At 40.7% G+C, this 16,477-nt stretch overlaps 1 protein-coding gene across 7 annotated transcripts in view; it reads right to left on the reverse strand.

The window, feature by feature from the left end:
* The window catches only part of MAD1L1 (mitotic arrest deficient 1 like 1), a 346,645-nt gene that overhangs the window by 323,656 nt on the left and 6,512 nt on the right, over positions 1 to 16,477 (reverse strand). For 5 of the 7 annotated variants that reach the window (XM_040079070.2, XM_040079071.2, XM_040079072.1 and 2 more), the window contains 3 exons: positions 15,814 to 15,944; positions 14,536 to 14,650; positions 13,959 to 14,020 (listed from right to left, as the gene is read on the reverse strand). In XM_040079070.2, coding sequence (XP_039935004.1) covers positions 13,959 to 14,020; positions 14,536 to 14,650; positions 15,814 to 15,944 — 308 coding nt within the window. Of the gene's footprint in view, positions 1 to 12,820; positions 12,935 to 13,958; positions 14,021 to 14,535; positions 14,651 to 15,813; positions 15,945 to 16,477 lie in introns of those variants that run through there. The other 2 variants (XM_040079076.1, XM_040079077.1) reach the window with 2 other exon arrangements.

Consider the following 16,477-nt stretch of genomic DNA (forward strand, 5'->3'; position numbering starts at 1 on the left):
ATAGTGGAAACAAAAGTTGCCCACTACATCCTCCCTTCAGAAAGCACAAAGACTTTAAATACATGAAACCAGCTCAACTGTGTAGTTACCCTCTGAAAGGCCGTCAATTACCTAAATTGGGCTGTGTGGCAGGGAGGAATAAAAATGAGACAGGGTCAAAACAGCTCTAGAATTAATTGGGAGGGGAGAGGGTTTATTTCAAAAGAGGGGGAGTTTTTATTCTCGCCTGCCTTCCTTCTCCCTTACTCTCCAGCAATTGCCATGGCCCAAAGAGACAGCAGAGTAAGATTTCATTAATAAATTTATTTCAACTTTCTTTTCAATGGTGCTAAGAATGTATGCAAATCCATTCATAATTAGGTTTAAAAATTCCATTTCATGGGATAATCAGACTTCAAAAAACTCAATTTTAGTTTTAATCAGATTTTAACAAGGATATTAAGTCCATTTCGTTCAGAAGAGGGAGAAACGGTGAATTTAACACAAAATGTATTCAAGCTTAGCCCTGGGAGATAATTAAATAAAATTAATTTGGCAAGGGTTGTCTGTAAATGGAAACGCTCCAGACAGCAGAGCAGGTTCCTGAAGGAAACAAAAGCAGTTCATTACTGTACAAATAGATACAAAGCTTATTGTTCAGACAGAAGAGAATTGCAGCTCCTCCACAACAGCAGGACAACCTGAGCCCTTGAGCTGCCTCTGACAAACGCAGCAGTGTGTGGAGGAGGAGAAGGTGGTTATTTCCTTCTGCTTCAGTGAAGTCCCCACTCCCCTGGCACAGCAAGGAGGGAAAATGCAGGGGACAGCATATACAAACCTAACAATTCCAAATTACTAAGCACAGAAAATTGTAAGAAACAACCAGGTGAGAGACAGCCCCTTTAAATTATAAAAACCCACATACAAACTTGAGGCTGTCAGCAAGATTCTTGCCAGATATGGTTCCATCAAATTCCATGTAATGATTTAATCACACCATAGAACTGAATCCCAACTTAGTACCAAAAGCATTCCATCCTCCCTGACAAAAGCCACGGACTGACACAGATGCTAAAACTTTGGTAGCTGTCCCTCTGATGCTTGAATTCTGAAGGGCCAAATACTTATTTTGTAGCCCTTACAACCTTAGACACAAAAATACAATTCTCCTAACATTGTGTATCAGATGTCTCTGACAATTATTAACATCATATGGGTACCAGAATATGAAAGTCACTTCTGGTAAACACTCAACTGTGCTGTAGATTCAGACATTATGGTTTAGGTTTTCATGATGTATGTTGGTTAAGGGTTTACCTAAACCTTCCTCCAACACTGAACACTTTTAAGGTTCGCCTGGACCCAGTTCTTGGCCATCTTGTCCAAACCAGGTCTTTGTTAGAAAAGGCTGAACCTCGAGGTCCCTTCCAACCTGGTATTCTACCAATCTTTGAAAATCTGCTGACCTGAACACACCACCACTGAAAAGAACAGAACACAAAAACCAGACAGATATTTCTGGAAGACAAAAAGCTATTTTAACTATCTAACTACAGTCAAATGACATTGAGAAAGAGCATGTTTATCTTTAGCAGCTGTCACAAGCCATCCAGGCGGGAACACATACATTTCCAAGACCTTTGTCTACTCAATTAGAAAAAAATAAAATAATTCAGAGCATTTTTTCACTCTTCCTCTCTACCAGCCTTGCAAATATATCACTTATTACAAAGTGCCAATTGCATTTCCCCTTGCCAGGTACTTGCAGACAGGTGAGCCAAAAGGTGTTGTGTGACCTTGACAAGCGGGCCAGCTCTCCAGAAGGCAGGTGACGCCTTTGCCAAAGTCACACTGGAAACCATCAGGCCTGAATGAAAGGCTTGTCACAAAATAGGCTTGGTGCCATCAACCTTGGCTGCTGCATTTGCAGAAAACCACCTGAAGCCACAAAGCCTTATCTCTGGGATTACAAAGAGCACGGAGTTAAATGTCATTTGCAAACACAGTAGCAAAACTGAGTACAGAAAACTCGTAACTACATTAAAGCTTCATCTTCTAATGGAGCCAAGAGCAGAGCTGTGAAGTATTCCCAAAAGCTGTCCCAGTTAACTGGATGAACAGCTGACTTCTCTAACTGAAGATGCAGATACTGAACATATTCTCAGTCAAAGCCAGATACCCCATTTCTGCCCTCCTTTAAAAAGTTAGCAGGATTTCAAGCCATCACTGAAGAGCTTGATGTGTATCACAGCAAGAGGAAGAGTGTTTCATTAAAACAGAAAATAAATCAACTTGGTCAGCAGGGAATAACTCAAATAAATCCAGAATTTCATATTTCTTCCTACTCAAAAGATTTATCTTCCCTTGTACTATACTGCTTATATCAGAGTATCTCTGGAAGACAGTTTAAACAAGTAATAAGAATTCAAAAGCAATTACAACAAGAACAACTTGTGCCAGAAAATGGTTCTTGCAATAGCGGCCCATTACTCCCTGCAGAGACACAGAAATTGTGAACTCTGCTGACAAGAGAGTAGAGAATAATGCAGGGAAAGCGAGTGAGCAAGGATTGAGCCCAAGAGGTACTAAAAAGGCAGAGAAGAGATGCTCAAAATCTGAACCAATACATTTCTGGAAAAGCCAAAACTCTGCTGTGTTGGAAGGTTAGGCTCTGTGACAGATCTGTTCCTGCTTATAGCAAGAGGCAAGAAAAGTTGAGAGCGGCTCCACTGCTGCAGAGGTTTCTACCACACTGTTCAAAATGGGTCATGCTCTTGCAAGAACACCATTCTGCAGGATGTGACTTCATTAGAAATAAACATTTTGCTGCAAGGTGACGACCAAAGTATGTGCCGAGCATCCAGCTGAAAAAACAAGCTTTGCCAATGCACTCCTGGAACTGCACATCAGTGGAAGGGAAGGAGAGATTGTCCCATGCACCTCCAACTCTTACCTGCCTTGGCTAAGTGGGAGAGTTGGCATGTTTTATCTCCTTTCTGCTGAGCAGACCTGGCTCCATCTCCTACAAACTGCTCTAACCCCACTGAGAGCTGCATTCGAAAGCAGGAGCCCTGAGCTCTTATTTCAGGTGTGCAGGTCAGCACTTTGAAAACACCCCCAAGATGCTGATTCTGGGTATTCACTAAACACAGGGATCCACTCAGCCCACAACACCTCCCACCTTTGCTCCCAAAATGGGAATCTTTCCAATTATTCCAGCCCTAGTGCTCTTTGCCAGCCCAATGCAGTGTTTGCTCTCATTCAGGCAGCTCGCTTCAGGCTGTGGGTTTTGTAGGTTAAGACGAAAAACACTTTTCATTTTGTCTCAAAGAGGAAAAGGCATCATTTACATAAACAGCAACAATACAGGAAGCTCACTTCTAATACCTTAAACTTTGTTGAATATTGTTTCAAATAATAAAGATTATAGCTGTAAGTAAAACATTTTTCTATTTACTCTATGCACATAACACATAATAGCTCCAGACTGCAAGAGTCTTTACTTATAAAAAGGGATGGAGGGCACCAACTAAAAATCTTTATGCTTATTTAAAATTCATACTGAGAGTTAAAAAACTTTTGTTCTTAAAAAAAAACCTGCTTCAGGTCTTGCCCGTTACTCTGGATTTTTCTATCTAGCCAAGATAGCACTGACACTGACCAGAAATGGATGAGTAAATAATCCAATCCACCATGCTAATTTCCATGCTAGGAGTTATTTTAAAATAACAAACAACACTTACATAATCACTAGTTCAAGAGAACCTTGAGGCACTTATCACATTAATCTTTTAACTCACTAACATTTCAAGTTCACTGTGCCCTTTAAGAAATGTTGGAAGATACCGTGCTGTGCTTTTGCTACTCCAAGCTACATGAATTTTTCTCTCTCAAAGCAATGCATGGACAAAGGTATATTTGCAGGAATATTCCCTTTAATAAAGTAGCTGGTGAGGAAAGAGACTATAACCTAAGTAAAGGTAAGTTTTCATCAAAATATTCATTGGGAAAACAGTCCCAAGGGAGCTTCAGGACAAAGCTTACATAATACCTTCACAGGGCATGTAAGCAAGCTTGTCAGAGTAGGTGCATTTTAACGATGCTAAAAAACTGAAGTACTGTAATGTTCGTACATTTCCAATTTCCTCCTGCCCCACGTTGATGTTGCTATGCCGGCTGTTAGGTACAATTAAAACTGAAAATTAGACCTTTCCTGGCCGATCCAGCACAGAACTCCTCACTGCACTGACAACAAACCAAAGACAGATGATTAGAGCAGCCCCTTCCCAGCTACCCTCAGAAGCAGGAATTCGTGCTCCAGGCACTGATGAGGTTAAACACTATCCAGGAGTGAGTCATTCTCAAAACACCATCAAGATAACCTGCACCAAATACACTCAGAAAAGCTTCTCTGACAATCCAAATCATATTTTGGTCTTATCAGCACTGTCAGATAAGCTCTACTTAATAGTTCAGTGCATTTTTCAGCAAACTGCTTATTTCTCAACATGAACAAAGGTCAGCTGCTCTCACACTTCAAGTCCCTGTCCACAGATTTCGTTCTGCATGGGCAGAAAAATAGACATGATCTGCTTTTACTCACTAACCCCCACTCACCCTCCCCACCTCCAGCTTTCAGAACCCTGGTATTAAACAAAGCCTGCAATTCCAAACTAAAATGTACTGTCCTCTCTTCCTATTCCTGAGTACACCCTCTTGTTTACACACTGGCACATACGCAGTCAAATGAAAGGGTAAAGAACCTTCTAGTTTAGATCCTGTCTAGTCCTTTGCTACTACAAACTCATCTCCTCCATCACCCTGTGGAGCAGCAACTTGGATACCTCCGACTCCACCGGAAACTGTGAGTTTTAGAAAAACTAAAGTTCTGAATGCAATCTCCTTGTAACTGCATTCATGGCAGGGTTATAGCAATTTGATTTAAATGTCAGTGCAAGTCTTAAGGATAAGTCTCCTTTTCTAACCAGTACGGATCCCCCGCTTCCTTCTCCTCCCTTCTATCCGTGAATTTCCTGGCAGCAATTACATCTCCCACCAGATTCTGCCAGAGGCTGTTCCATTCCACACTCAGTGGGCTCCCAGGCTCCTTCCAGCAGCCACTTTCTGGATTACCCCTCTCTCTTCCTCCGCACTGACTGACCAGAACTCTGAGAAGCATCTCCCAGGCACTTGAACACTTTCACCTCCACGGCAATTTTTCTCCTGGAGCCTCCCCCTGCATGAGAATGAACAGTCACTGTAACAAGCACACAGCCCTTCTGGTCCTTTCCACTTATGTGCTACATTTTCCAAAAGAAGTTTGCATTCAGCTCCCAATTCCATGGAGCACTGTGCTTTGTTTCATTGAATTTTGTTCCATTTCTGCATTCTAATCCTTAGGGTCATTCAGTTCTGCGTATCCAGCTTTTGTGTATTTATGAATCCTCTGAACTTGGCATCATTAGCCAAGTTTTATCAGCACACACCAAATTTTTGCACCAAAACCATTAAAAGAAATACTAAATAAAGCAGATTCTAAGGTTAATCTTTGAGGAATTCTACTTATCCTTGCATTTTCTTTCAACAATACTGAATCTATCCCTGCTTAAACAATTCTTATACATCCTACAATTCTTCTATTAATTCCCATCTTCTCTCCCATGGTTTGTACTTTCCCAAGCAGTTCTTGTTCCAGTGAAGTTCAAATAAATAAGATTTATTGTGATTTATCTGATAAGATACTTCTCTAGACAAAGAAAACTGTTACATCAGTCTGGTACAATCCATCTTGGTATTCCTTGATCCAATGAAGAAGGGAGATTCCTTGCCCCTGTAGCTAAAGGCCATGCCCAGGAGTACAGGGGAGCAGCATACAAGAGTTTGAATCCTTACTGAAGCATTTTGTTTTACTTCTGTTCAAAAAAGGCCTCTGCATTTGTTTTGCTATGCTAAAACAAAACCATCACTCAATATGCATGTATGGGATGCACATTTTTGTTTAAAAGTTTCCCTGCAAAAGCAAAACTTTGGGGTAAGTGAGGGATAATGCACTGCACATCTAAGGGAGAAGGGAGGCAGAGCACGTTGACAGCTCCAGCTTAAAATTTAGAGCTGAAATATTGAAAGATGCTAAAATGGAAAGGTAAAATTAAAACTGAGCTGGAGATTATAGTGGTTATTGGGTTTTTGGAAACGATCAAATGATAGGCTGAATAAAAATCAAGCACAAGCATTTGAGCTGTCTGACAGAAGCAAACCATCCTCTTGCTGATTAGTCTCTGCCATTTAAATGATAATTTCACTTTAAGGCAAACAGGGCTGTAATGCAATGAAAGTGGCTCTTTCTAAGTGTCTGTATTTTTGAAAGCTTCTCCTTCACAGCAGAGTGAGCAGCAGAGTTCAAGCCATTTACACATAACATGGGTCACTAAATGCTGCAAGGAGCCAAGCAACTTTTACCCAACTGTTTTCCAACAGTGTCAAACAATACCGGCAAGAAATAAAGCAGCAGCTCAAAATGAAGTGTCTGACTGGTGAGCCTCCCATGGCAAATGAAACACCTGCTATAGGGCAGACAACACCAGCACACATCCCTAAATTACTCTCCACACAGTTCTTGTACTCAAAACTACTGAAGTTCCTCAAATCCTGCTCCACCAAATATGGACAGTGAGCTAAGCTGCTACTTTACAGCTTTTTCTGTCTCCAGAATGGCAGATCTGTGATCCTGGGAAGACAATCTCTTGAACTGTTCCCAGAGCTTTGAAATGCAAAGCAAGGACAGATATATTTTTGATCTGAGCTTGCTTACTTCTCACTCTGATTATCTGATTATACATTACAGCCTTGCTCTGCCTCAATGTCAGGTGCTCATCTGTTTTATTTTATACTCTTCCCATCTCTCCTTTAGCCTCCAGAGTTATTACTCTGATATATTCAAATGGAAATAAAAGCTTTAATGGCAAAGGAGAAAGAACACTAATATTTTTGAACATCAGAGATAAGTACAGCATTCTTTGGAGAAAATTAGTATCAGACAGGAAAGACTGACAGGAAGTTTTGCCCAGTATTTCAGTGAAGAACTGTAAAAACACAGACCTGCAACACTTAAAGAGATCTATGAAATGTGGTTGCTTTATTAAAACTAAGTGGATAAACCCCAAGAGAATGGGAGAAAAACTAAACTCTACTTAAAGCACAGATTTGACATCACACTTCCAAGCATCACATTTAAATGCATTACTCCCAACACCTAAATGTGGACTGAAGTCTACCAAAACTGCATTTGACTGCTCTGAAGCCTGGAGCTTCAGAATCTGAGATTACAAAGAAGCATTTTCTCCCCATGAGGCACAGTAAGTGTTCTGTCATAGAAAGCTAAAATCTAAGGCAGCGTGGAAAGTGAAGAATAATGTACATTTTAAAACAAGAGAACAGAATAATGAAGAACAAAAGAGCTTAGAGGAACACTCCAGCATATGCTGCATGTCACATTCGACAGGTGATAGCTTCCTCCAGGACTTCTCTATGTAAAAATTGGTGGCTTCAGCACACACAATTTTAGTGTAAGACAACCACAAATAATTTTCTCTTTAAACCTGTACCTCACTCTAAAGATAGATGTCCTTTGGAACTGTTCAGGCACTTCCCCCTCAAGAAGCTGTTAAACACTGCTGAGGGACTGCTTTCATCTTTCACACATGCTAAGTCCTACAAATACTGAGCACATAACCTTTATTTCTATATAAAGACAATGTTTACCGTCATCATCCCTTCCATCCCTGGCTGCTCATTGCCACGTCCCCAGTCCTGCTTTGGAGCAGCACAAGTATTTATGCACCAAAACAGGAGACCTGATGAGGGAACAGATCAGGAATGGGATTGCTATTTCCCATTATAGATTGCTTTTTTGCTCTGCAGGAACAACCTCTTTCAGCTGCAGAGTTCACAGAACCAGAAGGTACCAGATAGGAACAGAATATTTTAAGACAGACACTGGAGTCAGAAGCCCCAGGTGAGAGAGGAATGGCAGAGCTGCTCAAACCTGGGACTAACTCATCATGGCAGAACAATGCAAGGGAAATTCACTCAATATCAATCCCCATGCAGAAGCCAGGAGAAAGCCCTATTCTGAGGGATTTGGGAGAATACTAGCAACCTTCATACACTGGCCCTCTTCAGAAAGTGAATTCTTTAGCATTTCCCAAACCTTCACCTTCAGTAGAAGGTAAAAAAAGTAACAATGAATTGCAGTGCTTGCGCCTGTACAGAACAGCAGCAGATAATCCATCCCTGAGGTAAACTGAAATCTGATTAACTATAAAAGTTTCTCTAACAAGCACAGTGCTTCTTGGTTGCTGTTTTGGTTTTTGGTGTTTGTTTGTGGTGGTTTTTAATTACTTGTTCCCCCTACACAACATTTATCTCCCTACTGGGTACCCTGGGAATCCCCACTGTGAGGAGACAGTTTGTTTTACACTGGGAATCTTGTAAACAGCAGTCATGCAAATTTCAGTCTGTTCACAGATCATCAATTACAACTATTTATGAAAAAATGAAGACATAGAACATGAAGCTTCAATATCCTCCTACTGTGCTAATCCTAATTTTCTCCTCCAATTAGGGACACAGCTCTAAAGCTGGGGGCCACCAGGGGCCAACCAAGACAAACCAAACGCCTCACCCTCCAACAAAGAAATTAGCACTGTAGTTCAGGACAGCGGGCAGCCAGCACCAAATGCTTTTAATTAGACTGATTTCTTGCTTGATGACAAAAGACCACAGGGCTACAATAGGCTATCCCATAAAAATATTTGCTCCACTATGGAATGATCATGCCAGAATTATGGCATTACTGGAACCAGCAACAATAACCTCCATCCAGTCTTGTCTTGATTGGTTGCAGTTAATTAAGTATCCAGAGTAACATGAGTAATTCAAATTATTTCAACATGCACTATTTTGTATATCTGTCAACTTATTTTTTTTAAACCAGTAACCATTCACTCATAATGGACATTCAGAGAAAGACAAATTGCTGTCTTGTGAGAAAGGAAAAGATTATGAGCTTCATTCACTACTGCAAAGATATTCAATGCCTTGGATGGAAAAGAGTAGCTAAGCATAGTTAATCAAGATTCAAAAAGGAAAGTAGAGAACTCCAATATTCTCCTTTTTCTTCTATTCACTGAAAAAAAAGAGCACTAATCCACCACTAAATGCAGAATCAAGAAATCCGATTCCCCTTTTCCTCCCTCTCTCCTCCCTTCCCCCAGCTCCAAAAGCAGAATGTGCATAGAAGGACTTCCCGTACTGAGCGTAGCACCTGGGTAATTATGAATTACAACTGAGCAAACCACTGTACTAAATAGAGATGCTTGCCACTTAATTAAACCCTTTCTTAGAGAGGAAATGCATACACATTCACACTATCTCCTCTTCTTAATTGGTCTCAGACACTGCAGGAAGTTAGTCCCCAAGATCTGTCAGCCAGCCAGCCCACAGATGTTTCAGAAAGAAAACCAGGTCAGCATTCCCAGGTTTACTTCTTTGGCTTGAGGCGACAGGTCAGCAGATCAGTGTGTGCTGTCTGCAGCTGGCAGCTCCACCGAGGGAAAACGGTCCCTCAGCACTGGCCCAAATTCCTGCCAAACGTGCGCTTCCCTTGGCAGGGCAGCAGCTCCAGATCTCACTGCTGCAGCCCCCTGCATTCACCCTGAGGGGCTCTGTGGGCACTCCCCAAACCCAGACTCAGTGAACCCCAAGTGTCTCTGGGTCAGCCTCACTCCATCAGCACAGGGAGCCAAGATCTGCCTTACACAAGAACCACAGTGGGACATGACTCAGAACACCCAAGCCCGTGACCAGAGACTCTGAGCTCCACACAGGAGTCCAAGCACACTTCTCTCTAATTTCCACACTGTATTCCATGGTCCTTCAGAAAAAGAACAGCTGAGATCCCCACTGTGGAAAAAACTGGAATGATTCTGAAAAGTGGTTTGTTTATTTTATTCCCCACACATGAACGCCAAGCCTGAGCTGACAGTACCCCCGGCAACAGAAAACAGCATTCCAAAAAGGAAAGACTGACTTAAATAGACCATGATCAATATATTTGATTACCAGTTCAAAATTATTCTGCTGTGTATACACAGATCTTTGAGCCCAGCAGGTCAATCTGTAAAAACTTTATAACCCATTACTTCTATTAAAAAAAAAAGCAACATTAAGCAAAATAAGAAACAAACCCTCTATCACACATTACTATTTATTACCTCAAAAAAAGAAAAAAAGCTTGGACTAAAACTCCTCTGAAGCTGTTGTTTGTGGCCCACCTGCCAGTCTTCACCCACACGTATAACTCTTCAGCCAGCCTTTCAAAACTTGCAATCTTCTGCCACTTATGGAATAAGACAAAGACAAATTTAGCATTAAACCTTGTCAGCTGCTATCAATGGCTACCAGTACCCTCAGTATCTGAGTTACTGCCTCAACTTTAACAAATACCTGATGCACATCTTTTTGCAACACTCAGTACTCCAGGCTCTATCTATTTACGGGTAGCAAATCACTTGCCTAATTCATTAGAGGACAAAACCAATATCAAGCAAACACAGACAAACAACAGCAAAACAGGCTTATTTAGATTAATAGCTCACAGTACAAGCACCCTCATTTTTTATTTGGGCATCTTCTACATGCTGCAGAAGAGAAAGGCAGAACAGTAACAGCGCTGCTCTGAGAATGCAATTCTAAGGCTTGGGGTGGGGAGAAAGGAACCAGGCTGTGAAGAACTCATATTAAACACAACAAAATTAAGAACACGTGCTGTAAACATGAAGTTTACAAAGTCAGTTAGAAAAACACATTCCATTAGAGAAACCTGCACAAACCATTTTCAGACCAAGTTACAGCCCGGAGTACTGGGCAAGGAGACGATGACTGCATGCAGGCAGCACAGAAGAGAGTTTCAAAGTTCTGAGTTTTCCCGAGAGCAGCTGCCCCTTCCCAAGGCTGATGGATTCACAGCGGGCTGAATCCCAGCTGGAGCGCTCCCGTTCCTTCCCCTGCAGGAGAGCGGGCGCCATCTCGTGGGAGCTCTGGGCTTTGTCACCCAAAACTTCCCCCAAATATTCTTCAGGTAAAATAGATTAATTGTTTAATGGCAGTAGAGGAACCCCCTGAAAAATATCTCTAAGTCCAATGCTGAAAAAGCAGCCCAGTGTGTCACGATTAACATGGCTTGTCAGTGAAAACGGTCAACCAGTCAACAACTCAATTACTCGATTTTGAAGAAATAGAAACTACATCAGCACATTCTGGACAGACAGACCACGAGAAGCTTATTTTCTCAACACAACCCTTTCCTAATAACAGTGCTAAAAAAGCTGTGTATAAATATCCTTCCATAGGATAGTGCACTCCAAAATAAGTAAGACTTTCTAGTCACAGAGCAAGAATTTAACATTTTGTGGATGTTCCCCTTTACAGCTGAAACCAATTTTACAGCAGAAATATCAAGTCAGAGCTACACATGACAAATGTATGCAAACCACTGGCAGCATAACAGTAACACACAAAAAAGACCTAGATCCACAATAAAAACCAGAGCAAACTACTCTGCAAGGTAGGCGGTAGGAAGCTCAAGGAATCCAAAGGACATATGATGCAAATGTACTGGAACACAGGAAGGATGACATAGATTCATAATGTGTACAGATGAACCATATATAACACATATGGTGAGTCCTATTTTATTATCTAGCTACTGTACAGCACAGGGATATTTTGCTATAGAGCTGCTATAGAGTTTTTGTTTCCACTGTTTATGAAGAGAGAAAAGCCCAGGAGCTTACAACTGAAATCCAGAATGAGCAAACATAAGATTAGCCAGAGCCAACTGTTAATGAACTTGTTTTCCCCCCACAAGGTGAAGCATTATAAACACTCTTCCATTGTCACCAAAAAGAGACTAGTACTAAAAACAGTTGGATTACCACCACACTCCTGAAAGCTGCACCTCCTTCCCAAGTATTATTACATAAAATTACACTGCAAGGGCCGATCATAAGCCTATCTGACAAAAAGCCTGCTGGGAGCAGGCAATCAGTGAACAGAAACCACCGAGAGCAGACACTGAACAAGCCCTATGGAAGTGCTGGAGGAAATGAAAAATCATCCTCTCCTAAAACACCACATGCTGCATGCACTTCCTTTACATCTTCTGTACCAATAAAGAACCTGATAAGAAAAGATGAGAAATCCTAATTTATTCCCTTTCCCCTTTCTTATCTAGTTATTAGCAAACATAACATTGCTCTGGCTCTTTGGGACAAATCAGCGAGCTTGTTCTTGTTTCTTTTCTACTATGAGATGGGCAATTAACTCCTCTCAAACTTTCACCAACAGCATTCTCCAGTATCCAACCAGGACAATGATCTCTTATCACCTTCATCACCCTCACCAAAAATTAATGTAATTCACGCTGTAAGAAATCTGAGCAAGGAAAAAAAAGAACAATATGAGAAGGAGGGGGAAATCATCCAGTTCCACTTGTTCCAATTGCATGAAAAGATGATCTTTCTCAAGAGCAATTCCCCTTTCTGTAGAAGGTGCCATTAATAGCACTAAACAATACAGCCCAATCACAAAGCTAGCACTTCACAGTGAATATTCTGATTTTAAATGAAGGAGTTATTAGACTTCAACAGGCAGAATCACTTGGTTCCATTTCTCTCCCACTGTGAAATTACCTCGTTAAACCTTTAACAGCTTGAGATAAGTAAAAAGCTTTTACTCCAAAAGGTTTTGTGAAAAGGATTCCTACAATTTCTGTCCATACCTTACCATAGGAGACTTAGCATAATTCCATCTTCATCTAAATGTATGGATCCTCAGCAGATGCAGCAGAAAACCTCAAGCATGCTACCTACCAGCAGGCCTCTGGAAAAGGTTCGTTATCCTCATTAAAGAGTAAACACTGAGAAAATTAAGGGAGCTTTCCAAGGTGGAACACAAGTATCTCTTACATGAGGCAGCGATGTGTCCAAACCATTTGTGCATTTCTAAACAATCCCAGCAGTGTGCAGACACAGCTCTGTGGCTGGGTATGGGGAATGAATGGAATGGAGAAACAACTGGCAAGATGAGGTTCTGCTGTTCATGTTTCAGCTTTGACCAAGGTGATTAATGCTCATATCAGTTATTTACAAAGAAGCATCTCCTTTTCTCATGTAACAACACTAAATATTTAGAGAAAATAAAACAGTGTTGAAACATGGCACACAAAAGATTCATATATACACAGAACACGTTCTGCAGCAGAAGAAAATGATCACAAATTCCACTATTTCCAGCTCCTTTTTATACCACATACACAGCGACCTTAAAAAATCTGGTTCACTGCTCCAGATGTCAGGAGGAGCTGTTGAGTACCAGCACACAGACCAGCTGGTGTTACAAAACACAACTGGGGAGTGGGTTTGACAAAATAACTAAAATAACATTTCTTCAGCTGCTTTAGGGAAAGAAAGTCACAACGTGATCTAGCAGCTGATTTCGATATCCAGATTTCAAAGGAAATATGTTTACAACAGTTTTTCACAAGTAGCACACATTCTCTTCTCTGGACATCTAAAATTCTGAGAAATTCACTTATTAAACAAGTTTAATCTCTAACTAAACAAAACTAAACAAAAATGCAGCTATCCACAAAAAGTTTCAAGAATGCAAAACTGATCCCCAGCCTCAAAGACATTACTCAAGCTGACTTGGTTAAGAACATTTGTTAGTTACCAAAGTTACTTTAAAAAAAATGTGTAATTTATTTTCTTCTCATATATAATAAAAAGTACTAGAAGAGCTTCCACATGAAGAAGGGACAGAAGGAAAGCATGACCAACACACTTAAGAGATAAGTCAGAAGATTAAGAGGAAAGGGGCTTAAAGTCCTACTTCCCTCCAGAGCTGCGAGCACATACCTGATATTTAAGCCAGTGCTCTGGTCCAGTTTCTCCCAGCTTTGTAATTTTCCCAGAAGTTTCTAAAGTAAAGATTAAAAGTCGAGTTAGACATAGACACATGTTCAACAGCTCACTTTCCAGAGTTTTCTCATAGTCAGTGTCCTTCCTTCTCCTCCTGTGGATTTGCTGATCTTATCCAGCCCTTTTGGTTTGTCATTCTGCAGCCCTGGCTATCGAGGTTCTGACCACACACCTGTTCGACACCACCACATCTGGACAGAGCCTGACGCCAGAAAAAGCCTTTCCAGCAAAACAAAGGTGAAAGAGGAACATCAAGACTAAAATAGACACTATGATGAGATTATTCTTGACAAAATCTCCAGCTGAACAGCAGATATCCTTTTGCCTTTTACACCTTCCTTGCCATAATTCCCCTCATGCTGACTTTCCATTTTGGGACTGTCTGGTTTGAGTCCATTAATTAAAGGAGGTATCATATCTTAAGTAACACAATACAGGAAGAGCCTAAAAGTCAGGACAGGCAATAAAGGAAACTCCTGTTCTGCTCATCCACCAGATGTTCCCAGCTCCTCACCTCATTTTCCAATTCCACAGTCACTAGCTGTGCTTGGACTTTCTCATAGCGTTCCAGTTTTCTTTGGAGACCTTCCACTTCCTCTTTAAGCAAACCATTGTTTTCTTTCATTTCCCTGTGGTGAAGAGAGAGAAAATTACTAAAGATTCATGCAACTCAACTCCCCTTCACAAACTTTCAGATATACAGGAAAACCAAGAGAATCAGGATATTCAACTGACTCACTTCCATAACCTTCACTGCAAAGCCACTACTACTACCAAAAAAAAAAAAAAATACAGTTTTATTGATATTATTTTCTTCTACCCTAAATACTATCCTAATTATGCCCAAACAAGCTGGAGCTTTGTGTCTACTTTACTATTTGTCCAAACAAGGGTAAACAAAAGACTCCAAACTCTGCTTTTCAGTCTGGCTGGAACACAGCAAGCATTACAGACCCAGGCTTTGGAGCACTGCTTGGTTTTACTTCAACAGAGATGTAGAAGGGTAAAATAAAACAGTACAAAACAAATGACCTTTATAATGTTGGTATGTTTCAATGTAGAAAAGCAAGCATGAGAAAGAATTCCAAGATAAACAATTTAAAATTATAATGAAATAATTACAAGACCAAAACCTAGGAAAATTACTTAATTTAAAAAAAAAAAAAAAAAAAAGCTGGCAAGATGACTCATGTAATTAAAAAAAAAGGAAAAACAAACAAACAACAACAACACACCAAATACCTTAAGGCAATTTATTTCACATTTCAGCTAATTTAATTTTCCAAATTGACTGCCACTTTGACAATCCAGAAAGCCTACTCTTACCAATGGCTATATCAGAATGCTTTAGAAATTTAAACAAGACACTTTCTAAACATTATGCTGGAACAACAGGCCTTTAGAACAGTGTAACAACAGCTAAGCAAAACCAGTTATTAAAGAAACATTCAGCTGCCTTTTTTCCCTACAGGAAATTCTTTCCCCAAGCTGTATGGAGTTCATCACTACCTTTAAACATTAAATTCTGTTCTCACAAACCAAAACCACCACCCAGAACAATGAACGCACATTCTGAGGCTCCTGTGTTTGAGAAGACGCCTCAGATCTTGTCAGATCCTCTCATCTAGGGAGCAACATGAAACTGCTCAATTCATAAGCAGTATTTATATTAAATACTTCCTTCTGAGCTTTCCCATGTGGAAACCCTAAAGAGGGATGTCAAAGTGCAGACAGTGCAGCTGTAGCATGCACAGAGGAACATAACCCTCAACAACCTGAACCCTTCCTTCACCTGAAGTAAGCATTTTCCTCCCGGAGCTGGCGCAATTCACGCTCCATTTTTGGGAAACGAGCCAGTTCTGCCTTCATGTTCTTGACAATTAGAGCATCGTGTTCCTGCTGGGACAACTTCAGCTCCAGATCCTGGAGAACATGGCATGAGAACAGGACAGCAGTAAATAAGTTGGAATCTGTAGGAGCTATTTCTGCATTGTACCCTGTAAGCTCAAATCAAGGACTTGAATGAAGTTAGAAGTGAATTCAGGAGGTCATGTGGTCCAAACCATGCTCAAAGCAGGGATGACTTTGTTGCACTTTTAACACCTGGGCTCGTCTCTCTACACCTGCTTAGTCCAAGTTCATAACAATAACCCCCTCAATTACTCATTAAAAGTACCCTCTTCTATCAACTGAACCAAATCTGTGATTTTCTCATCCTCTATCCCTCCATCAATGAAGTGCAGAGGGAAGCATTTGAATGGCCTGCAAGAATTAGGTACAGAAAGAGACACAAATATGCATTTCAACATTATGGTAAATGTTGGGGCATTTTCCACTAAAAAACAGATTATTTAGGGCTGTGTTGCAAATTCATATCCTGCTTTCCATCCTTTGATTTCAATGGAGAATGTCTCCTCTTGCTGGCAATCAGGTTGGTCTAACAGCAAGGCAATGTC

This window comes from Hirundo rustica, chromosome 15 (genome assembly GCF_015227805.2).
Source record: "Hirundo rustica isolate bHirRus1 chromosome 15, bHirRus1.pri.v3, whole genome shotgun sequence".
In the NCBI taxonomy this organism is placed as follows: domain Eukaryota; kingdom Metazoa; phylum Chordata; class Aves; order Passeriformes; family Hirundinidae; genus Hirundo; species Hirundo rustica.